The sequence below is a fragment of the Eurosta solidaginis genome, chromosome 5 (assembly GCF_040869045.1).
Source record: "Eurosta solidaginis isolate ZX-2024a chromosome 5, ASM4086904v1, whole genome shotgun sequence".
Taxonomy (NCBI): Eukaryota; Metazoa; Arthropoda; class Insecta; order Diptera; family Tephritidae; genus Eurosta; species Eurosta solidaginis.
Window position 1 is genome coordinate 145,387,106 of NC_090323.1, and position 26,483 is coordinate 145,413,588.

At 32.9% G+C, this 26,483-nt stretch overlaps 2 protein-coding genes across 5 annotated transcripts in view; one reads left to right on the top strand and one right to left on the bottom strand.

The window, feature by feature from the left end:
* LOC137253561 (putative uncharacterized protein DDB_G0282133) overlaps positions 1-26,483 on the bottom strand; it is an 84,348-nt gene that overhangs the window by 51,315 nt on the left and 6,550 nt on the right. The gene's annotated exons all lie outside the window — the stretch shown is intronic.
* On the top strand, positions 61-22,969 carry LOC137253562 (uncharacterized). Its single transcript, XM_067790740.1, is given in 4 exon segments — positions 61-377; positions 21,448-21,844; positions 21,905-22,062; positions 22,064-22,969. Coding segments are annotated over 4 exon segments (1,242 nt in total). The 5' UTR covers positions 61-362; the 3' UTR covers positions 22,736-22,969.

Here is a 26,483-nt window from a genome sequence, read left to right on the forward strand (position 1 = left end):
AGGTTTTTGAAAATATTAAACACAGCATAATTTAAAGCAGATCAAATAAGACAACAAAACTCGTCATCGATTAGACGCAACGTCTGCCATGGAGTAGACATAACAAGAAATTTACAGTTGCAACTTGCATGAAGATCATACAATGCCATTGTACATAATGATGAACGTAATATAGTATTTGAGCTAATTATAAAAGTTGTATAGGAAATCAATTTGACTTGTTTGAATTTACTTTCTTGAAATTACATATAAAAGCTGTACCACGCATTCAAGCCATTTATAAAGGATTGAAGCACGCATCAAAAAGCTTATATTAACCAGTGAAAAAAAACGTTATTAGGAGATTACTCGGTTTAGTGAAAATGAAGTTTTATATTGTGAGTTTTTAAATATCCTATATAATAAATTTAAATTAAATGAATATCATAAATTCAACAAAAAAGCAAATGTACACTGATAAATGCTACAAAGGAGATCATTCTGAGACTGTTTATTATAATTAAATTTTTCGTATAGATGCGTTTAACACAATCTTATGCATTCCAGTAACATCGTCACAATCAACCAAGGTGTTGCGTTTATAAATATGAAGGAACTTCAGACTTGGCAATTGAAGTTTTTTTCGCCTTGCTCGTTCACATACAAAATTATAAACATTTTCCCTATGCAATAAAAATACTTGCTAACATATTTTGTGTCTAACTCATTTGTTATATTGCAGTTTTGAATTGCGAAAAATGTTAGAACAGTTACCAACAAGTGGGAAAAATAATTTCACTTGCAAAGTGTGCCAGCACACTTAGCCAAAACATATGTCTACTTCTTATGCTTTGATTGCAACAAAAGATTGAGTTAAACGATTCTATATGAAAAACTGCTAATGTGACGGGGCTTAAGTCAAATATAGCTGAGGAGCTTCTGGTGATTTAGCATTGGAATGAGTTTTCCAATAAATTAGCAGAAAATCTTATAAAATACTATTTGTGTACCATAGTTTATAAGTAGTGTAGTTCCGATACCACCTTGTGCTCGATACCTGTACTCATATAAAAGGATCGAGAAAAGTAATCGATACCAAAATATGTTAGTATCAAGGGAAAGTCCTCATTAAAAAGCTCAGTAAAACTTATGAAAATTAATCCGTTATTTATTAAAACAACTCGCAATTGCCTCATAAGCATATAAATATCGCAAATGAAACGATTTTTCATAAAAGTTTGTGAGGTTTATTGGCTTTACGTAGGTACTATGCGAGCATTCATGGTACGTAAAATAAAATTTCAGGGCCCCTATTACGTTTACAGTCTACGCAAAATTTATGTGCATCAGTTCATTGACTCATAACTTTTGAATGGTCAAAGTATATAAGATTCTGGATTCGTAAACCTGGCGGGAATTAGAGCAAATTAAAAAATGACAGGAGGCTTTTTTTGACTTGAGTAATCTATTCCTCGATACTTGTGCCCATGTACTCGTAGTTACTAGGATCCGAACACTTAATCTGTAAGTAACAATTTCTTGTTGTGATATCAGAAAGTACAAATAAATATTTAGGCAGTTCAAAAGAGTGTCAAACTCGTTGTATAGTCTAACACCCCAACAAAAACACACTGCGACAATTTTATGTTTTATGTCTCAAGCACATACAACTTGTATCAGAGTAACCGCAATTGAAATTACTGCGTGAAAACCTAACTCGATTACAAGTTTGTGGTCTGTTTTTCGGGAATATGCCAACTCGAAACAGAAAAAAAAATTTATAAAAAAAGAAAAACAAATTTTTCAAGTTTCAAGTGTCTGAAATTTTCCCTGGATTTTTAATGAATTTTTTCTGCAGTTTCAATAACGGCAGAGAAAAAACCAACGAGAACTCTCACATACTTGAAACTTGCAATTTACCATACTTATGTGCTTTAAATCGGACTACATACTGATTTTGTGAAGGAACAATGTTTTTTATCCAATAATCTCTTTTTGAAAATTTCAGATTTTTAAGTTTTGATATATCCAAACTAATAATAATGTTATGTAAATAACAAATTTCCAAATCGGGTAAAAATTACGAACTGCAGATATTAATGAAAAAAATTGTTTAATTTGTCCCCACTCTGTATAGTTGTTACGGCATTGTTACTTTTTAAGATCGAGCAACATTTTCTTTGCTACAGGTAGACAAAGGAGGACGCTTAGTATCGATTGGCTTTCAGTGACAACGTCGCGCGTTCGGTTGTTCTATATTATTTCAATAATGTTCAAACATGTGTATGTCACCTGCGCATAAGCAAACGGATATCTTTGGAGAAACATAGTTGCAATACTGTGAAATTTTTTGGCGGCTGGAACTCACCCCAAGAGACTTTTTGTTAATCTTACTTTTTATATTTTTTTGAAACTTTGAAGGAGGAATAGTCTTTTGGGAGCTAACGCTTGTTTTTCTGAGTAATTGGCTTGCCTTCCTGATTTTGCTGATCTAAATTACAGTGACCTTTTTTGAGGAGTTGCACAAGGGACCAATCTATGTATTCGAAAAATTTTACTTGTGAAGCGATTCGCTTGAAATTGGGTACATAACTAGCAGAGAGAAAAAATGTAAATGAAAAGGAGAAAAGCGTGTGACGAAAAGGAGTAGAAGTGAGCGGTAAAAGTATTCATCATAAATTACAGCTAAAATTGTTTTTTTTTTCAAATAAATATCAATTTCTTTAATTAAAGACTGCTTTCAACAAATAAGGAATAAGGGTCAATCAACGAAATTTTTATTGCAAAAGCTAGCATAGAGTTAAACATTTCCTGACACGAAATCATTTTAAGAAAGGAATTGACTTGATTACGACCTTCTAATTTTACTTACAACTGGACCCGTAGTACGTTTTACAATGAGTGACTGAACTCCATTTTTGATCAAACGATAACTATGCAACCATAAAACAAGTACTATTTGTCGCTAGTTCACGAATCGTAAATCGTAATACGGGCCCTGTTTTTGTATTTATCTGAAAATTTTTTGCTGACTTTGAATTGGTACATGCTGCTTTCGCTATCAAATTCTGTACTTCATTAAAAACTCAGTTGGCGTATTCATGCGGAGCAGATAAATAGGATACAAGTCGAATGCAGTACAAGGTGGCCAGCTGATTGCTTGCCCATGTTAAAGGCCCGGTAACATAAAATTTTTGATGCAGCATGGTGCGCTGACAGATGCGTTGATTGCATGTGTTTGTTTGTCGCTCCATATGCAATCTACTCAGCTGAGAACTTACGCGATGCTGGATCGAAAATCTCATATGTTCGGGCTTTATTTTCCAGCAACGCTTTGGTTCAGCAAGACGTCAGTTAATCGAAACTAATGAACATTTTTTTTTTGACTCCACATTTTTCTGCACGGCGAATTGAGTCCACCACCTGGTATGGATTCGCATTGGCCATCACCTTGTATAAATTCGCCTCGACATGAAAATAGCTAAAGTTGTTTACGAAATTTATCGGTTACTTTCTTCTAATATTTATTATCTTTAATTTTGCGAAACAACTTTTTTGAATTCTTTAAGTGAATTGAGCTCAATAAGCGTTTTCATGTAGAAAATTCGACTTATTGTTTCATTAACTGTCTGTGTGAAGATGAGATTATAATTTCATTAAATTGATTTTTTCGTTATACAACTAATTAAAGTTCGAGTTTGTTTTTCTGCACAACGCGGAATAATTCCTGATAGGATATCGACTTATTCTCGCTGGGCGAGTATCTATAGCCTAAGGCTATTATTTTCAACCAATGCCACGTGCTTAAAGCCTTCTTTTCGAGCCAAAAAGTGACACTTCAATGCAAAATATTTGGAATTTTAGAAGACTGCTGGATTATATGAAGAAAGTTTAATGTTAGAAAACCTTTGTGCGTCTCGTGGTAGTAATAACAAGGTTTTTGTGTGTCTTCTAATAAAAATCAATCGATAAATTAAATAAACAGGTCTCTTCCGGTTTTCGAATTTGAGAAAAGAAAACTAAAAAACAATTCCGACTTTATTTCAAGTAGGTTTGAACAATTGAATTGAATGTTATTACGGCCCGCTTTTTCATTAGGAGTTTAAACTACAGTTAAAGTTTATTAAGAGTTTAACCCTGCAGCTTCGGCCACACAAGCTGAGATGAGCAGCGAAATTTTGTGTCATCGAACAAAGTGCCAGGGTTAAACTCAAGTCAACTTTAATTGGAACTTAAACTCCCACTAAAAAACCGGCCATAAGCATTTCACAAGACGATTACTACATCCATTTAACCCAGTTATGAGAAAACGTTATTTATATTGAGAACACCTCAAACGTTATGAAAAATGGTTAGGTTGTATTGAGAAAACGTTAACTACTTATGAGCATGGGTAAATTAAAATTAAGAGCACCTTACTTAGTAATGAGAATGTTTTTTTTTTTTTAAATCTATAAACAATTTACAAAACTCTTCAGTTTTATGTTCTTTTTTCACATTATTGAATCGAAAAGATGTGAAACAGCGCAGAATAAATCTTACGATATACATTCATGATGGATACTATATTTTTATTATTTTTTAAATGGTAACGTTCGGCATATGGTCTTTAGAGTTCATTTCGGCGAATCCGATTAATTTTGTTGGCCCCTGATTTTATTTTTTAGGCTTTACTGCCTTTTTGCTAAGGAATGCAATATTATACTGCCGTTCATAGCGAAGATAGTAAAGTGTAAAAAATAAAAATATGAAATGCGAGTTAGACGTTTGTTTTAACTAAATAAGTGGTTTTATTTAGTACACAACTAAAATTAATGAATATGATCTATTAAATGTCTTTATGGCGAGTCATTATCATGCAATTCTGGTACATAGTTCTTTTTGGAGCCCGAAATTCGACTTCGAACTGCCTCGTTCTTTTTTTGATGGAAAAATTTGAGACACACTGCTTTTATGCTTTGAAATGAATGTTAAAACATAACATTTCCATGTATAACAAATTTTCAGTGAGTAAAATCAGTAATATTTATTTTATACTGCTTTATTGTCTTGGAAAGTTGAGTTACTGCTTTTTTAGTTGAAAAATTTATGAAATTCGAAATATAAAACAAATTTTAAATCTTGTTTTATATTTGGGGTATTCCATCCCATTTCGCCCAATTTTGAACCCGACCCCTTTAGAATTGGCTGAACGTTTTTCTTCTTTTTCTTGCTTACTAAAGACGTTTTTCAGAATTTTTTCAAATTTTTTCATCCAACTCAAAAAAAGTTATGAATTTTTAAAAAAACACCGTTTTTTTCAAAATGCTATAACTTTTTCAAAAATTTACCGTTTGGGATCCTTTTTTTTTTAAAAATTTGTTTTTAAATATACTTTTCGGAAAAAATTCAAAAAAATGTTTAAAGCTTTTGTTTTGTAATTGTTCAGTTTTTCGAGATTTTTCGAATTTCGCCATTTTTTTTTCTCATAAAAAACTTCAATCAATTCTGCAATCATCCCCACTAATCCCGGAGTGGGCCGATTTTTTTATTTATTTTTAAAATTTTTTTTTATCAATTTTATTTATATAACAAAAAAATGTAAGAAAATGATTTTTAAGTATTCTTTTCTTTATATATGTTACATTATTTTTAGAAAACTTACATATTTACTGTGTCAGTCATTAATCCTGGTTATTTTAATCTTAGATTACCATAATATATAAAGAAAAGAATACTTAAAAATCATTTTTTTTACATTTTTTTGTTATATAAACAAAATTGAAAAAAAAATTTTATTTTTGAAATTTTTTTTTTCAATTAAATAAAAAAAAAAAATATAAAAAAATCGGCCCACTCCGGGATTAGTGGGCATGATTGCAGAATTGATTGAAGTTTTTTATGAGAAAAAAAAAATGGCGAAATTCGAAAAATCTCGAAAAACTGAAAAATAAAAAAAAAAAAACTGTAAAAATTTATTGTATTTTTTCCGAAAAGTACATTTAAAAACAAATTTAAAAAAAAAAAGATCCCAAACGGTAAATTTTTGAAAAAGTTATAGCATTTTGAAAACAAAAACGGTGTTTTTTTAAATTCATAACTTTTTTTGAGTTGATGAAAAAATTTTAAAAAATTCTGAAAAAACGTTTTTCGTAAGCTAGAAAAAGAAGAAAAACTTTCAGCCAATTCTAAAGGGGTCGGGGTTCAAAATTGGTCGAAATGGGATGGAATACCCCATTTATATTTTAACTTTTAATGATTAATTATTAAAGTTGATGAGTAAATTCGTGTAGCTGAAATATACTGGCATCAAAATTTCTGAAAGGCAGTAAGAGCGAACTATACTGTTTGCTATGGACGGCAATATAGGGGCTATCTCTGGATTATATCGGGTTAAATTTCGAAACATTTCGGAATTATTTATCGGAGTATGATTAAAATAAAACAAGTAAAGGTGTCTAAGTTCGGGTGTATCCGAACATTATATACTCAGCGTGAACTTCAATTGTACATTTCATTTCAGATAAATTACTTTTCTACATAACACGTGGCACCGCCCATTTAAAAAAAATGTCCCCCCATTTCCTCTTACAGTAAAACTTGATAAGTGAAATATCATTGATTCAAAACTATTTTTTGCTAAGTTATAGCTTATTATTCTAGTCTACGACCCTTTTAAACTTGTTTTATATCTAAGTTGCCGTGGTCTTTAACCGATCCCGTCCATTTTTACTAGAAATATTTTCTGCTATAAGGAGAATATGTGTACCCAATTTTGTTACGATACGTAAATTTTTCTTCGAGTTATGGCTCCCGAAACATAAAAAATTGCTTAGTCATTAAAGGGGCGGTGCCACGCCCATTTTTTTAAATTTGAAGTTTTCCTTTTTATTGTTAAAAATCCACTTGGGGAATGAAATACCATTGATATAAAGCTCTTGTTTGCAAAGATATAGGTTATTTTATTTGTCCACGACCCTTTTAAAAATCTTTTATATAAAAGTGGACGTGGTCCATAACCGATTTCGTTAATTTTTTTTCAAAGCATTCCTTATAGTAAAGGCAACCTCTCTGTCGAATTTTGTTACGATAGGTTTAACGATTTTTGATGTATGATTAATAAAATTTGTAAAATGGATTTTATCACAAGTAGGCGGTGACACGCCCATTTTAAAATTGTTTTCCAAATTTTTATCAAGAGTCTCAATATCAGTCCACACGTCAGATTTCAACATTCTATGTGAATTATTTACTAAATAATCAGGTTTTTTGTGTTTTCAAAAATGTTATATATATAAAAAGTGGGCGTGGTTATCATCCGATTTATTGTGGGTCCAGATAAGCTCGTGTACCAAATTTGGTGAAGATATCTCAATATTTACTCAAGTTATCGTGTTAACGGACAGACGGGCGGACATGGCTCAATCAAATTTTTTTTCCATACTGATGATTTTGATATATGGAAGTCTATATCTATCTCGATTCCTTTATACCTGTACAACCAACCGTTATCCAATCAAAGTTAATATACTCTGTGTGCAAAGCACGCTGAGTATAATTACAGTGAGTATAATAACAAGAAAGTAATTAGTGAAATGTTATGTAAATGTTCCCGCAAAGGCAGAATATAACCAGAACAAGTAAGGAACGCTAAGTTCGGGTATAACCGAACATTACATACTCAGCTGAAAGCTTTGAAGACAAAATAAAGGAAATAACCCTGTAGGAAAATGAACCTAGGGTAACCCTGGAATGCGTTTGCATGACATGGGTATCAAATGGAATGTATTAAAGAGTATTTTAAAAGGGAGTCGGCCATAGTTCTATAGGTGGACGCTTTTTCGAGAAATCGCCATAAAGGTGGACCAGGGGTGACTCTAGAATGTATTTGTACGATATGGGTATCAAATGAAAGGTGTTAATGAGTATTTTAAAAGGGGGTAGCCCTAAGTTGTATATGTGAAGGCGTTTTCGATATATCGACCAAAATGTGGACCAGGGTGACCCAGATCATCATCTGTCGGGTACCGCTAATTTATTTAGGGCTTTTGATTTCGCCCTGCAGAACTTTTTCATTTTCTTCTACTTAATATGGGGTAGGTGTCACACCCATTTTACAAAATTTTTTCTGAAGTTATATTTTGCGTCAAAAAACCAATCCAACCACCATGTTTCATCCTTTTTTCGTATTTGGTATAGAATTATGGCATTTTTTTCATTTTTCGAAAATTTCGATATCGATAAAGTGGGCGTGGTTATAGTCCGATTTCGTTCATTTTAAATAGCGATCTGAGATGAGTGCCCAGGAACCTACATAGCAAATTTCATTAAGATACCTCAAAATTTACTCAAGTTATCGGGTTGACGGACAGACAGACGGATGGACGGACGCACATGGCCAAGATCATTTTGATATATAGAAGTCAATATCTATCTCGATTAGTGTATGCCGTTACGGGGTACCGTTATGCGAACAAAGTTAATATACTCTGTAAGCTCTGCTCAGCTGAGTATAAAAATTTTTAAAAACAGACCGAAACGGCTGCACAATTAATACAATTTGGTACCGCAGTGATCTGAACCTGGCCATTGAGTAATTTCGCTTTAACTTTAGCTCCAAATTGGTCATGTCACGAGGAGCTAGCTTTAATTTTATTCGAGTTGATTTTTTTCGTAAAAAAAATGTAAGTACATCTTCAACTCAGAGGCCGGCACGGTGAGAGGACGCAATATGTGGGAATATTAGTGTGTTACGCTCAAAAATGTTTATGTGTTGGTGGTATTGCACTGGAAAAAATGTATATGTTGTATAAGTTAAAATATAAACCTTGACGTGGTCGACGTAACTTAAATTGACAGGAAAACATAAAAATCTTATGTTTTGTGTCTACTTTAACTTTTTTTCAAGTTTTTTGGAGGGTGATTTTTTGAAAATAATTTTTTTTTTTTTTTTTTAATTCATATGTGGGTTTTTAAAGAAATCAAGCTAACGTGCTTCAAGCACATTTTCGGAATTCAAAATGTACCTATGTATCTGCTGTATTAATAGTTAAATTATGAAGGTGGCTTAACTTAGATATTAATAAAAAAAACATGTGTGTATGCTTTGTGCTTAGTTTTTCCTAAGTTGTTTATCAATAAATAAATAACTTTTTTTTTAATTAATATATGGGTTTTAAACGAAATAAAGCGAGTGCTTGAAGCACTATGAATTTAAGTAAGTTCTGTAATACGAAAAGTATCTGTTGTAGGCATAACTTAACAGATAAAAGTACCTAAATATTAATAGAAATTTTTTTGATTTTTTTAACTTTTTTTTTGTCAATAATTAAAAATATTTTTTTTTTTTAATTCATATGTGGGTGTTCAGAAAAATAAAGCTAACGTACTTCGGGTACCTACTATGAATATTCAAAATAAGTTAGGTATTTCAAAAAAGAAAGTAGCATACCTACATATGTATGTATATGTAATTTTTACGTGATCGTAGTAAACTTTTCCTTAGGGGAGTATGTATTAATTATTTAAGTTTTTTACATTTTGAAATCAATATTAATTTTTTGATGAAATATAAACTAATAATGTGATGATAATGATAATTACAAACTACAGAAAGTTTAAAAAGTTAACTATTTACATAAATTGTGAAACTCTATAAATTTTTCAATTTGAATTTCCTTATCGTAGCACTTTATTTTGAGCAATGTTTCCAAGTGCTTGTCCGTTGGCTGGCTTCGACGTTTGCGTTTTATGAGAGACATTGACGAAAATGTAGACTCACATATATATGTTGTCGAAGACATTTAATACGTGTTTAATCCAAGGTCCCTAGTGGCCCTGTATTTGTTAGGGCAAATATCTTTCCAAAACGGAATGCCGGTTTCCAATGGAATAGCTAAATCATCCCTCATTGCTAATAGCTCATCTTGAATATTTATAGGTACATTCTCCAGTGAGCTTGTCAATAGACTATTAAAAATGTTTATAACCCATTTCATTGAAAAAACATCTTTAAATCTACTGTCAAAGTTTGTTAGAAGATTATTTATTTCTTCCATGAATTTATCTAATTTTTGGGGACTTGGAAATTTTGAATATATTTCGGAAACTTTTGGAAAGTTAACAAAGTTTTGGCAAGCCATTTCGTTCTTGAAACTAATTAGCTTTGTGGAAAACTCAATTATTGCTTGAAGCAAATCGCGTATGCTTTTATTTCTTCCCTGCAAAACTAGATTTAAATTATTTATTTGCAACGTAATATCTGTAAGAAAAGCTAGCTGTAATAGAAATTCGGGACATCTAATGGTATTAATTATTTGAGCATCCTTTGGAAAAGCCTCGGACTCCAAAAACGAGCTATTTTCTCTAAGACAAAATAAACGATCTAAACTTTTTCCCCGACTGAGCCACCTGACTTCTGTAAATTGTAACACATCCTTGTATTCTGAATCTATTTCCTTCAAAAACGCTACCAGCTTCCTATGTGTAAGAGCGTTGTGTCCACCTTTCAAACGATTGATTATTTGCACAGCATATTTCATTACTTCGACAAGGCCAATTGATTTTGCAAATAGAGCTTGTTGGTGTATAATACAATGACATGTGGCAACATTTATTTCGGCTTTAATTAATGGCCCTACAAAACCCCGCTTACGGCCAACCAAAACAGATGCTCTGTCTGTACATATAGCTGAAAGCTTCTCCTTGCCTACTATTGATAAAACATTACGCTCGAAAGATTCGTAAATTTTTTCCCCAGTAACATTGCCATACATTGATTGCAGATTTAAAATCTCTTCAGATTCATTAAAAAAGTTGTCAACTGATCTTATGCATACAATCATCTGGCTAGTGTCGCAAATATCGAGGCTTTCATCAAAGCAAACCTATACATATTTAGCATTTTCTATACGTTCTTTGGTCTCCGCTTGTAGGAAATTCCCAATAATTTCACTTCTTCGAGTCATAGTTCTGGCTGACAACTGAAGACCATTTACGATTGCAGTCATTGGCTTCAAGGCACATTTCTTTAAAAAAAAAAACCCCTCCTAAAAAGGCCTACCTTTCTTTGCTAACGCTAAAGCTATTGCATATGTTACCTTCAGTTGACTGTCTTCCAAAGCATTATAGTCAGCATGCTCTGTATTCAATAATTTACTATATTTTATCCTAAAAGAGTCTTTAAGTTTAGCAATCAACTGATCTCTCTCTACTCCTCTTACTAACTGGAGATCAGGATGACGAGCGTTATAATGGCGCTTAAGGTGAAATTCGTCTTTGCATTTTAAAACTTGGCTGCATACAAGACACAGCATCATTAAAAATATTTAGACAAAACAAAAAATCGTTTTCAAAACATACTTCGACTCCCAGGAAAATATTTGCCTGGCTTTGCTTCAACTGTGTAGTTAGGTACACCTGCGAGCAATAAAAAATCAAAATTTTTTGCAAAATTGTGTAACAAAAACTACACGAGAAAAAAGTCGGCAAAGACTTCAATTTTTCTCATTTCTTCCGTTAACCTTAATCGGTGAAAGGTAAATATGAAATCTCAAATTTCGTATTAATTATTACAACTTATTTTCCGAAGGATGTTTAAACTTTTTTCCATACAAAGTGTGTAAAATTTTATCTTTTATACACTACTCAAAAAAAACATTAAGGGATCAAAATTTTCAACAGGCCGTAATACCGATAGAAATGGTCGTACATGAAATAAAAAACAAGAAACTGTAGCTCCTAGTGTCTAGTTTTTGAATCATGGAACTTTTTTTTAATTTTCTTACCGTTTTGATTTTGAATCGACATTCGGAGGTGAAGCTTGCTCGGTTAGTGACTCTTATTGACGAAGCTTACAGTCAACATGCAGTTGCGTTTAGATGGGTGTAAGTCAATCCGTCAATTTGATCGATTGAAAAAAAAAACGGCTGACTGGATTAGTTTGGCTCTTTGTACTCTCAGTGCTTCCGGTTTGCTTACACTCCCAATCAATTTTGGTCTAACGAAGTACAAGTTATAGGTCTCTCAAAATTCGTATTGTTTTTTAACAATTTTTTTCCGAAAGGGTTGTTCAGACTTTCTTAAAAAAAAAAACAAAAGAACTATGCGCCCTTTTTATGAAGAAATATTTAAAACATCCTTCGGAAAGAAAATTGTCAAGAGTCACAACAATTTTTTAAACCTATATATAACTTGACTTTATTAGACTAAAATTGATGGGCTACAAAACAGCAAACTCGAAAGAATTAAAAGAATTAAAAAAAACTAAATAAAAAGCTTGAAACTTTCAAAAAAACGTTTTTGAGATTAGTTTGCATATTTTCAGTTACAATATTGACCGAAGTTTTTTTTTTAACCCTGGACGGTCATCCTTATTTTTTGTACATTAACGTCATCCTTAGTCATTATGACGACGCCTTATTTTAAATCCATTTTCGGAAGGGTGGGTGTAGAAATAATGAACGAGTTTTATTCTTTTTTTAAATTTATTTCATTATTGGTAAATACAAGTCAAAAATAAAAAGAAAAACTTATATTCTTTTAACTAAAATTAATAATTCATAGTCGTCTATCAATTGGCTAAAACTTTAAGGCATTGACTTTTAAAAAATAAAAAATCACAATTTGTGGCAGGAATTCTCATACAAGTCTTTAAGTTTCTTAAAACTAAATAATTAAACTTAAATAGGAAAAGCAAATTTGAAAGTTCTAACCTCAGACAAGACAGGAGGCACAAACATCAACTTTATGCGCTTCACATAGGTGTTTATGGCACTTTGCTTATACCACCTTCGTTATTTTTCGTTTGAAAGAAGGACGCATGGCACAAATCTTTCGTTTTTTAGTTTCTGTTGCCGGTATCATATTTTCAGATCGATTTGTGCATGATGAGGACGTAAATTTAGTATGTCATTTCTTATCGTAGTGGTAATAGTTGGCATATTAAGTCTGTCATCTAAATGACTATTTATAAGGCGAGTAAAAAGCGTTTTTATAAAATCTATACGTTTTAAAGGCTTATGTCCGACTTTAAACATATTGTGTGTGTAAATAACAAACAAAAAACAAAATTTATAAAAGAAATGTTCAACATGCCGAAAAATTGGCATAATGGCCACCTGTTCCCATTACTTTAGAGCATGATATAATATTAGAATTTGATTTTAAAATATTAAGGGGAACTTCGTCTTCACCCACCTCAGTTTCTTCATGTGAAGAGCTTGAAATATGAGCATAATCGCATAGATCCACATTAGTTTCTCCACCTGACGAGCTTTTATTTTAGGTGCATTCGTCTTGATCTACTTAATTCACTAGTTTCGTTTTGCAACTCATCGTCATCGATCGAGGAGAGAAACTTCTCTATTTCCTCATCATTTAACAATTGCTTAGTAGTCGTGGCAAATGAAATAAATCACCAGTCGATCATGAAAAATATACCACAAAAACCTGAAAGTCACATAAACGTGATCCTTCGTCAATTTGACTACGCCATAAAACAAAACCGAAAAAAAATTTATTTACGATTTGCGTGCCCCTCTGTATGCGTGCATTCAAAGAGGGTAAACAACCAATTATCGCTGTACGAAATCGGAGATCAGCACAAACAATAAAACATATTTACAGTGAAAATAAGATCATGCGTAGTCGTATTGACGAAGGATGACCGTCTAGGGTTAAATTATCAAAAATAAACGAATTTAATTGATGAAATTTGCTAAAAATTGCCACTGCTATTTTTGTGTTTGCCGCTGTATGTTTTGGTGGTTAGACATGGACAAAGTGGAATATCTCAGCCGAATTTAAATTTTATCACTACCGTAGACCTTTCAACACAAAATTTACTATGGTTTCTTTAAGGAATACTCCTCTTTATACAGGGTAATCCAAAATTGTCTTTCAACACTTCCACGTTTTTACTTCACACAAATTACATGAAGAAAAAGCACATTTTAAAACTCACAATTACTGAATCTACCCCCAGGATGAATAAAAATTGTTTGATAGAGTTGTTTGAGTTTCATACTTTTCTCGAGAAATGGAGCACCCATGCCGTTGCATTGTCACTCATTACATCTCGGTCGGTTGCGAGCGTATTTTTATCGTAGAAAGATCAGATCTGGTACATTGGAAAAGTATGGACTTCCACTGCATTTCTAGAGCTAATGATATACGCCATGATCTTAAGAAGATTCCCAAAAATTGGAAAAATTTTGATTTTTGACATTCTTACCAAAATATTGAGTTTACCTGAAATCGTTGTATGCTCACCAGAATCGGAGAACTCGAAAAATTCGACTAAGGGGCACCAATTTCGAGACATGCTATTTAAAGATTTCTATATCTAATAATATATTAAATTATTAAAGATTTATGAGTCTATTGGAACTTTGGGCTGAGGTTTTGTATAATCGACCAGACCTACAACTTGATGTATATCTCGCAAAAACTATATTCATATCATATACCTATTTCCCTGAGGAAAATGGCAGAAAAGCGATCAAGATGGTGTAAAAGCTAAAGATGATTGACTCCAAGGGTAAATCTATCTACAGTTCCAAACACGAAAATTCCAGCAAAAATTGTTAACACATTTTATCAAATGTTTTCTAATTTTTTATTCTCGCTGATTTTAGAAAATATGTACTTTAATAATTTTATAACGAAAACTATGCAACCCAATTTCAAAAATGTTTTCGAAAAATTTAAAAATTCGAAAAGTATTCACAAATCTGAATGAAAATTTCAAAACATTTCTCTAACTTTCGAGTTTTTTTCGAAAAGGGTTTTTACATTAAATTGCATAGCTTTGGTTACACGATTTATAAAATTTTCCTAAAATAAATTTTTTTTTTTTATATAAGGGAATCAAGAAACTGACAAAAATGTTAAATAATTTTGCTGATGTTTTTTCGTGTTCAAAGAGCTCCTCCGGCCTACAAAAACTAAGTGGTACGCATAAAAAGTTGGTGTTTAAGTAAGCGACCATCTTAATCTTAATGTCCCTCTTAACGAGTTCTAAAGAGCGAGGGTCAATAGACCAATGCACGGATATTGCAAATTATAATTGGTCAATCATTACAAATTTTACTGATACGCTATTTCATAAGTTAATATCGTCTAGAAGGGGCCAGCAAATGAAGTCAACTCCTAACAAGTTGCTGTGTAATGGTCTGCAGATATTAGGGCTCTTGTTTACAAACGAATATTCGACTAATCGACTAGTCGATTATTCTAGTAGCAACTTTACTTTTGCATCAATTGAAACCGACTAGCTGGCTTTCGATTTCAACATATCATGCTATCGACTAACTCTCATTATTCGAATAGTAACGGTTTAAAAAAATAGATTTCTTTAAAAATAGAATTTAAAAATTTCATAAAATAATTTTTTATCAAAAAAATAAAATTGTTTGCTGCAAAATAAATTTCCGGAAACGTAGCTGGGTATTTCTTTTCCAGTTCCTGAGAATGCTAAAGAAGGATAGCGCTGCTTTCATTAAAAGTAATTATATTTTCACAAATTTAATTCATTTATATTGCGTTTTTAATTTAAGTTCATTTTAATAAGTATTTAAGCTTAAGTTAATATAAAACTACCGTTTGTACGGATTAACGTCCATGAACTTTCACTCCTTGCGACAGACTACCTTGAACGAAAACTGCTATTAATTTTTTTTGTCTATAACGACGCTTCGTTCATTTTTTCGGCAAGTTTCCGCTTAACCTTTAAGTGGTATATTTTATGGATTGCCAACTATACTTTAATAAACTTAATCCTAATACCCTTCCTACATAAATGAGTTACATATGACGCACAATAACATGTTTACGAAGCTCAGAGCTCATTAAAAATTACAAAAAAAAAAAAAAAAACTATTCGAATAGTCGAATCTGTCAACGATCGAATGCAAACAACTAATCGATTAGTGTTAAACCAATCCAAAAGTCGATTTTCAAGAGGTGGGTATACAAGAATAATTTTTCCCAATTAAAGTCAACCTTTGTGGGACGCTTTCCCTTTCAGAGCCTTCTTCAAATAAAGCGCGTCGCAATTACTGACCGTTTGACATCAAATACAAACAAAAGTGATAAATTCAAAGTACTCACCTGTAAGGAATCGTCGAAAATTTCATATCGACATTTTAATTTGGCTTTCGATGAAAATTGTCATTACATTAAGGAGATGATAATAAAGCATAATGTTTTTCACATTATTTCGGGTACGTTTTACATAGATCATAGGTACAAACGAATATATACCCCTGCGAGTAAAAACATAGCAGCAAAAATTATTTGCGAATTATCAGCAGTTTTTTTTTTCATTTTTTATTTTGGTTAATTAAGAAAACGTTAATGAACGAATGAAAACTATTTAACCCAATTTCGAAAACGTTTTCCAAAATATGAAGTTCGACCTTTTAATAATGCTCACGAAAATTTACAAACTTTTATTTAGAAATTTTTGCGTATGCAGGTTTGCAGGCCAACTAGTTAAGTACAAGTTTGAAGTCTATCAACTTTCGTATAGGTTTTTCACAATATTTTTTCGAAGAGTATTTTAGATCTGTACAATGTATTAAAATATTAATTATTTATATGACAGACAATCTTAAACAATATTGTTTTGTTGAATTTTCGACAGGGTGATTAATTTATGTATATTGGAATGATTTCCGTTCTCAGAAGAACGCTGAAATCGGCTTGTCTCCTCACCAAATTTGTCATTGGATGAAAGGAAATCGTTCTAATATACATTAATCTAAAACTACTTCGAAAAAAACTTGTTAGACCAAAATCGAATGAGCTATTAAAATTCTTATCAAAAATTTGCAAATTTTTATGAAGATTTTTGAAAATTGTTCGAAATTTGAAATTTTTTCGAAAACGTTTTCGAATTTGGTTTACATGGTTTAAAGTTTTTTACATTAACACGTATAAAAAAGAAAAAAAAAAACATTTGCTGACTATTTTTGGTGCTGTTTTATTTCTCTCAGCTGTATATAAACAAACTTAAGTGTTACTCCTAATGAGAACAGGTCGAAAGGAAATCTTATACTTCAAGCAGTTTAGATATAGGGTACAACGATACTTATTGTTCGTTCCGATAATCATGGAAGCAGCATTGCACCAGGGATCAGTTGTCAGTGACACTCGGGCGCAGTGGGCAGATTATCTTCAAAAGTGGCTTTCGTCGGACGAGGTATTGCGGTTTTGGTATACTATGTACTCGTCGTAACGCCAACTTTGCTACCTCATTCTTTCAAGTTTTTGTTAATTGCTGCGAATTTATTTGTTGATTATTATCAAAAGTTTGAATATACAAGAAATGGAACATAATACATCATAAAGTCGGTTACATGGAAGACTAAAATGCTTCGCTATTGGTGTCGAAGAAAAACGCAACTGAGCTCTGCTAGTTTTTCACGCGAACAACGAAACGTGTCAGTCTTCCATGAATATTCAAACGTGTCAGTTTTCGTTGGGAGCGACGTTATGGAAAAATAATTTTCATCAAAAAGGAATTTGCACTTGTTTTTTTTTTTATTTGTGATTTTTTTGTTGATTATATTGCTTTCCAATGACACTTCTCTCAAAACATATTTATACATATAATTTTGTTCCCAATCATTTTTAATTTTTTAAACAAGACATCGAGAACACGGCTTCTCGAATCTCGAAATACTCGCGAGCTTCTCGACTTTCAATTCAGTCGCTGCATTGGCAGTATTCTATACCTTTCGGTGTTTTTACTTGTGGTTTTGTGAACATCTTCGTTTGTGCTCCAGAAATCTTAAGCTCTATATAAAACAGCCAATGAATCGATTAAATTAATGCCGAGAAGTTCGCGAGCCTTACGAGTAATTCGAGAATTGTAAGCTCTACTTTTAAAACTTTTTACATTGAATTCCTTAGTAAAAAAATATTGAGAGTGCTGGTTTTCGTATGGCACGTCGATTGGATAGTGCTTTAGTCTTTTCGGGACAAAATTATGATACATTTTTATGACATTATTCAATAAAAATATATATTGGGAGTGGGATTATTCGAATAATACATTTAATTTTAAATCAAATATTTTTGATTCCAATATTACTATTCGAATACCTAACCTTGCTATTCGTATAATTATTTGCAAAAAAAAACATAATACCACAATCATCGCTTACATACAAACCCCCCCCCCCCCCCCCCCCCCCCCCCCCCGCAGATAAAGGAGCTTAGAATATACCCGCGGCATGTATGCCTGTCGTAAGTCGACTAAAATACCCACATAAATTACAAATACACAGCCCCTGTATCGCAATTTATAGCTTCTCTAGCCCAATTGTCAACCTCACCTACCCGCTGCGAATCCTGTTTATTTAGCAGCCGAGGCTCTGGTGACGCCAAGTTCCTCATGGAAGTAGGTGGTGGGGCGGGATGGCCAAGACGGTTCAATGTGGTCATATTAAATCGTTCCCGAGATGATCGGGCTTGTAACTTAATGGTGCTTGTTACCAGAACGTACTGGATCTATGTATATCCGGCAATGGACCGTTAACATCGAATCCCCAAAATCTTCGGGGAGTGTTTTTATCGCTACATCATTGCTTACATAGATAAAATAACACATTTGTATGCTCCTACGTAAAAGCGATGATCGTGGGGCACAGGTATTTTGCAAATCGTTATTCATATAGCCGTATACCGCTAGAGGAGTTTAAATAATAAGATATTTGAATAGTAAGCTATTATTCGAATTATTTTAAATGAATAGTATAGTTCGAATATTACTACTCGAAAATAATACTACTTCTCATTTTTTCAAAAATCAAATGAAACCTTTTTCTAACCGAATGAAACTTTTAATAAAATTGTTTTCAACAAAAGCAAGTTTTAAAACTTGTATATCTCATAAGCCACAAAATAGTTTAATATGAAATTAAGTTTCTTTTGACCTGTAAATGCTAAAAGCACTGTAATATGCAATTTATAAGGACATGCGGCCTACAGAGGAATCTATTCGTAGAAGCAGGGAACTAACGTTTTTAAGGTACAGCTGTGATTCCACAAATAGCAGCAAACATTATTTACGAGCTTTTCGAGATTTTTTATCAAGAATTTTCAAACACCTTTTTGCAGTTTTGTAGTCAAAGTACAATTTTTAAGTCTAATTATTGAAAATTGTTGTTTACGAAAGACAATGAGAGAGTGTATTTATTATTTCTTTATTCAGGCGTGCTTTGAATTCAGCAGAATACGCATGCCAACATCCGTATTCTCAAGGCGTCCTGGATAGTAGCATGTTCGACAATAAATTTATTTGGTATATAAAAGCCGGAGGCTCCACAGTATATATGTATATTCATCCTATCTCAGATGACAGTTAGAAAACGCTCTTTGTCCGTAAACTTTTTAAGAACAAACTATGACAGAATTTGTTTCAAAAATTCCCTGTCTACACACAAATATAGAGATAATGCAGTTTCGAACCAGCGGAAGCGAATCTATGGTGCTTTTTATGTGTTGCATTTGATTTTCGATCTTCAAATAGCAAAGCGAATGTCTAGTACACATTAAGAGATTCATGTAGCTGTAAAATATTGCATTCAATGGTTTGGAATCATTCAGGAAAAAATAATGTGAGCTTATTTTCTATTGAGCGTCATAATTCATAAAATAATTTACGCTTATACGCTTAGCACGCCAGTCATCTTTTCATTCCGTAACTGGTGCCAATTCGAAAGATCGAAGGAGGCCAACGGGGCGCAATTTACAGCTTATCCAACCCAATTGCCCACCCCACCTATTCGTGGCGAATAATGCTTCTTTAGCTGGCTTTGGATTTGACGACCTCAAGTTTCTTATGGAACTAGGCGGTATGGTGTAGAAAGTATGTGGTAGTATTAAATCATTCCCGATATGATTGGGTTCGTAACTCGCTACCGGAACGTGCCGGATCTATATCCGGCAAAGGACCATCAACATCAATAACAGTCTCCAAAATCCTCGGTGAGTGTCTTTATCGCAACAACAACAATAATAGAAACCAAGTCACTCAATTCCAACTCAGTTCGCATCAAGAGAAAAGCATAAGCACATCCTCAGGTGAACTTTTCTCTCGAATACAACAAAGAGCCATCGCATATTCTTTTGACATAGGATGTGCATAATAAGATACGTTGTGGTTTTTTGTCAATTCCATTCTCAGTGCATAGTAGAACTTGTCGGCAAGTGACTTCTTTGGATTTATGGTTTGATATTGTTTTCACTTGTAATGCTACCGACGTCCTTAAGATTATATGTCAACAGCTGACGTGGGTGCCAAGACTAATCCTTTGATGTCAGCGTGTACTTTGTCGGGTTCTTCCTCACAGTAAAACCTGCACCAAAAAAATAGCAGCAAACATCATTTGAAAATTGTAACAATTATTTTCTTCTTTTTTTTTTTATTTCGTTTATATTAAAAAAAAACTTACTGAATTGAAAAAAGAAAAAATGTTTAACAAAATCTCCGAAACGTTTTTGGAACATTCGAGAAGTATTTAAAAATCGTTAAGGAATTTTCCAAAGTTTATTTAGAATTTCAGAAACTTTTTAGTATGCAAAGAATTCAGTCTAACAAAGTACAAATTTAAAGCCTCACAGAATTCGAATTGAGAAACTTCTAACTTGTATTTCGTGAGATTAAAATTAATTGGACTACATAACTGTTACCAAATTTATAAATCAAAATTTTAATATATTCACAAAAATTTTTTAACTCGTCTTTTTTCAACGTTTTTGAAACTGGTTAGACAATTCTTACAAGGTTTGTTTTTTTTTTTTAATTAACGAAAATAAACTTAAAAAGAAAACTAAAAAAATTTGCAAATCATTTTTGCTACACATTCTTACTCGCAGGAGAATTGACTTTATACTGGATCGGCCACTGTACAAAGCGTTGCAAAAGTCCGCCTCTAAATTTGAAGCTTTTGTTCATAGGGTCCCAGAATTTTCTTTTTTTTCATCCTTACAAATATAGCCAAGATTGTTTTTTATTTTAACTTCACATCCTTATTTTAGATAGGTCATTATTTTGGAATTGAGAAGCTTTATAATTCCTTCTATACTTTTGAGCTCTGCAGTCGCTTACACATAATCGTGTTTTTTCCATAGGACAAATAAAAAAAATCGGACTTAACTTTTAATTGTAGACCAAAATTATAAGTCGAAATTTAACTGTTAGTTTTGGACCTGGAAAAAGTTCATTTCAATCGTTATATTAATTCAAATATATAAAGTTCAAAAATTCGTACTTTTCAATCATTTTTATTTCTAAAATGGTTTTTTGCAGTTCTGCCCATAACATAGGCTTAATCGCAGTTGGTAGAGAGATTAGAGGATTTACCTCACGAGATGTTTTAGCGGTTGAGTTTTAACATACATTTGATGTAACTTACCATTTGTTTTTTTTTTTTTTTGTTATTTAGTTTTAACGGATATTTAATATTCTTTTAATTACAGTTAAATTCTTTCATAATCATAGTACTCACTCTTGTTGATGCTGCTACAATAAATAAACGTAATCGTGCAGCCAGTTTGAGATATTCAGATACATTCGGTGCCAAAACGGCAGATCCAAAAACATTGAATCAATCTAAACGGGAGACAAGCCTTAGCTACGCTGCAACGAATATTGATTCTAAGGAGGGAACACGTGTCAAAACCATAACTGTGATTAAAAATCACAGTGGCAAGAATAGCGCAAAATTAGCAATTAATCCAGAATTGCATAAGAATGAAGAATGGGCGAATGCGTTTAGAGATAATTTTGATAGTTATGGTCGTATACCGGATGTACCAGATATAGATGATCTATTCGATTTTGTGAAAAAGAATACACATAATAATGATAATGGTAGTAATGAAATGAATACAACACCAAAACCAAAACAAAAGACAGAATCAAAACCAAAATCAGAATTGGAACCAAAACCGGAAATAAAACCAAAAACAAAAGAAGTTGAAGTAAAAATGGAAACCCCAAAACCAGTTGAAGAGTCTGCTTCGGCAGAAGGAAGAGAAGAGACAACTAAAGTAGAGCCAGTGGAAAAAATTAAAGGTGATGCTGAATTAATACCAACAATGAAAAAGAAACAACAACAACAACATGAAAAAGAATCAAACTAGCGCACAGCGTTCACAATCGTTGGGCTTAGATAAAAAGTATACACGTGAACGATTGGCTAATTCCAATTATAGTTCATCGGAAGAAGACTTAACAAAAGATATACGTTTCGAGAAATATATGGTACGACAAGAAATACCAAAAGGTTATGATTATCCTAAACCCTGTCCACAGGGTGGTAAAAGTGTTGTTAGTATTAAAAATCCTTCATCGGGTCGCACCTATGATATAACAGTGGAAGAAGACACACTCGGCATACCATATATTGCACCGTCTATTACAAAGAAGACGACTACTCAATTGCCGTCAGTTGGATACCAGTATAATAACAATACAACGCCAAATTTGGTAAATGCAAATGCGCGTCCGAATTTTTCTGTTAATTCCATTTTGCCATCACTTCATCCTAATCCAAAGGTGCAACAACAACCGGCTGGTTATGCGCCAACCAGTCAACGTCCATATATTGCGCCAAATATACGAAATAATAACAATTATAACAGAAAAGGACAATCAACGTTGGGTCCCTTATTTAGAACTGATCTTAGTATTTATCGTGGTAATACGCTTTTGCTGGGAGCAAAGAGAGAAAATGCAGCAATAACACGCGGATTACAATTTTAATTTATAGTCTACAAAAGATTAAGAAATACATAATAAGTAAGTCTCTAATAGTGTATTGTATTACCCAGATACTCGGATGGGTAGTGCACCTTTTTAGCTTTCTTACAACCTTTGTGATAAAAAAAATATTATTGAAAAACGCCAGATAATTTTCGTGAAAACACACTTAAGTCCAACACGTCTGAGTCACCATTTTCATGAAAATTCATAAACTTTTAATATTGTTGTATATTTCAGCTGTCATCAGGTACGGTTAGGTTAAAAGGGCGTGCGTGGGAGTTTCCCGCACTTCTACTTGGAGACATATTTCTCCATTGTGAGTGCCCTCAATGAGTGTCGGGTGGCGGCACATTCGTCCAACCAGATTGTTGTTGTTGTTGTAGCAGAGTGACTCGGTATTTTTCCCGACCAAGGGCTGTCATTTCAGTGCAACCCCATTTAATTTGTTGCATCCAAACAGATTACTTCTTAATGGTCTCCAACGAACCATTTGCTTTCTCTGATGAACTTAAGTAAGAGTGATACATCAACCTTCTCAGTCTGTGCCAGAAATTTTAGTCGTAATGTTTGCAGTCCTGGACATGGGCAGAGAAAGTGATGAATCCACTCCTCTTCCTCCTAATCCTGAAAGCTTTCGCAGAGAGAACTTGTTGGTATGCGCCACCGTCGGAGCATCGGTGCAATAGCGCAAAAGAAGGAATTTGTTTCCTTTCCTATCCAAACTTATCTAAAAGGACTTTGAGACCTCGGCAATGATGCTGGTTGGATTTTCCTCAGGAGATAACCTAGCGATGGTCAGACGGAACTGACCGCCTCGTTTATGCCATTTCGGAACCTTTCCGGGCCATCTCGTCTACAAATTCATTCCCTTCAATATCGCTATGCCCCCGAGGCCCGGACGCCAGCGGTACTCGACACTTCCGCATGATATCTGACTTTATCACGTTGGATTCGAATGCCTTTAAAGCGGCATGGCTGTCGACAAAGATCGTTACATTGCTGTCTGGTACCGTACTATCCTGGCTGCACTCTCTATGGAATAGACCTCCGCCTGGAAGACAAAAAACGTCCGTGATATGGTCGGTGATGGACGTAAGGACAGTTTTGACTCGGTTTTATCGTCACCATGTCATCTCACCTAGTATCGCGTCAACTTATATTCTTATTACATATCTATACATATAAAAAGAAAGGCTAAAATGTGTGTTAGTTGGTCGCCGGTGTTTGAAGAGGTGCGTCGGTCGATTTTCTTCAAACTTTCACATAAGTTACCTCACGCGGTGGTTATTACATAGGTTTGGTTGCGACCGACGCACAGGGTTTCGAGATATAGGCCAAAACGTGGACCCGGGTACCCCTAGAATGTATTTATAGAATATGGATAACAAATGAAAGCTCTTGATCAGTGTTTTATTAGAGGGTAATTTTCATACCCCTGGGGGACTAGGGTCTCGAGATATAGGCCAAAACGTGGATCAGGGTAACACTAGGATGTGTTTTACATTATGCGTATCAAATTGACGCTGTTGATGTGTGCTTTAGTGCAGAGTAAGTTTTACACCGCTGGGTGAAAAGCTTATTAAAATGTATGCGGATAGACCAAATTTAGGGCAGAACAACGTCTGCTGGGTCTGCTAGTATGTATATATATATATATATATTTAAAAAAAAATACATATGAAAAGAATGAAAAGAATTTAACTGAAACGGAACTTGCTGAAAATTGCTAAAAAAATGCTTATATAATAATTTTGTGATTGACTGTACGTAAATACACTTGCGATTAAAAAACTAGAAGAAAAAATTATTTGCATTGTATACATTTGTATTTTTTTACATTCGCTATTTAAAAAAATCTTTAGAGCTCTATAACGAAAACTATGTTAACCGATGACGGGCTTCTTATCTTCTACCTTTAATCTTGTGATTGCGTAATCAAAGTTTACGAGCAAAACGTAATTCCAATTGCCTATTTTCAAGTGATTTTAGATTGTAATTTTCAGATACAAGTTTTCTGCCGTCCTAAAAAAGAATGTGGGTATCTACATTCTTACTGAAACTCACATAATGTACTTAACTTATTTATAACTTTCCAACATATGCTGTTTATTATAAGCTTTTATTTACTTTCACCTGGCTGTTGTCTGTAATCAAATCTTTGCAAGTTAAATTTGATACACTTCCCGGTGTCCGATTGAGCTGAAATTTTGCACACATGTATATGAATTCGATAAATTAATCTATAAGAGAGATATCGGTAAAGATTTGTATTCACAAGGGAATAAAAGCCCAAGTCCTAAAGAACGGAGGTAACTTCGCTTTGTTTGTGTATGCAACAAACCTAGAAGTTTGGCTGTTATCGCTAAATGTTGCATACTTTTCTGCGCACTTGATTTTGTTTTACAGATTTTTGGCGATGGAACAAAGCAGAGATCTGCAATGAGTAGTTGAAAACTGAACGCGACATAGGCAAAGTCACAATAAAATATGATTTTTAGTTAACACTCGAATAGAAGAACTTGACTGTTCAAAGTCGACTTCGAAGAAACCTTGTAATGTTGATGCATTAAAAGAAATGGATAGGATGAGAAACGTTACAAATAACTAAGTAAAGATTACATAACTAATTTAAACAATATTTTAACCTGCTAAAAATTTAAAAATTTCATATTTAAATTAAATTTAAGAAAAAAGGTTTTCTAAGAATAAGCTTCTATTACTTGTTAATAAAATAAAAGTAACAAATAAAATTAAAGAAAAAAACTTTTATTATTGGTTAATAAAATCAACTAAAAAGTAAAAAATAAATTGACTGTAAAGAAATATAACACTTTATAAGTTCATTGTAACCTTTAACGATAATTAGGCTTTTTCGTCTGCGACAAAAAAAATCCATATTGTACATAGTTATATATTTTTAACATTAAAACTTTACACCTAATTTATTAAACCTTACAGTTTATATCACAGTCCTAATTGTTCTAACAAAAGCATGTTACATTGTGATAGCAAGAAAAGGAGGTCCTAAATGTTCTTAATTATAAATAATAAAAGCTTATTTTTAAAAAAGTTTTCTTTTTTCAATTGATATTAGAGAAAAATTGTAAGTTTACAAACGGCGATGGTTACTAGGACATGTTTCTGAATTTCACTTCTTCATCCGCTAGCTTTTCGGGAGCAGAGCGTTGAACTCGAATCTCCAACATTCATATCAGTGCAAGCCTTTAGCTGCTAAGCCATATGAATGTCCCGTTGTTCGCTGTACAATTGGTCTCTAAGAGTTGCCTATTTGTTTATATTCCTTTGTAGGCACATACACTCTGTATGTAGTTTATTCCTAATGGTGTGGATATGATTTTTAGGTGCGCTTTTGAAAGCTTAGTAACATTTGTTCGGATTTTTACAGTATTTGTTTTTAATACTTCCGCTGTTACTATTATATCAATATGATCATATGTATTTAATTAGCGAGCTTTGCTCATATTGCTTTATACAATGGTTTTTGTAATTGATATTAGAGAAAAACTGTAAGTTTACAAACGGCGATTGTTACTAGTTTCTTTTTTCTTTAATTTTATTTTATTCAAAATCAGCATTTTGGACTTATTTGGATGTGATCTTCCTATGTATGCAAAAAAAGTTCAAGTTTGAATTTCTTATACGTGAATTTGACGCCTTCGTGAATGGCTAATCTTCGAAAAAAAACAAATGCAGATACCCAGAATGGCAGTATTATTAAGAGGATTTT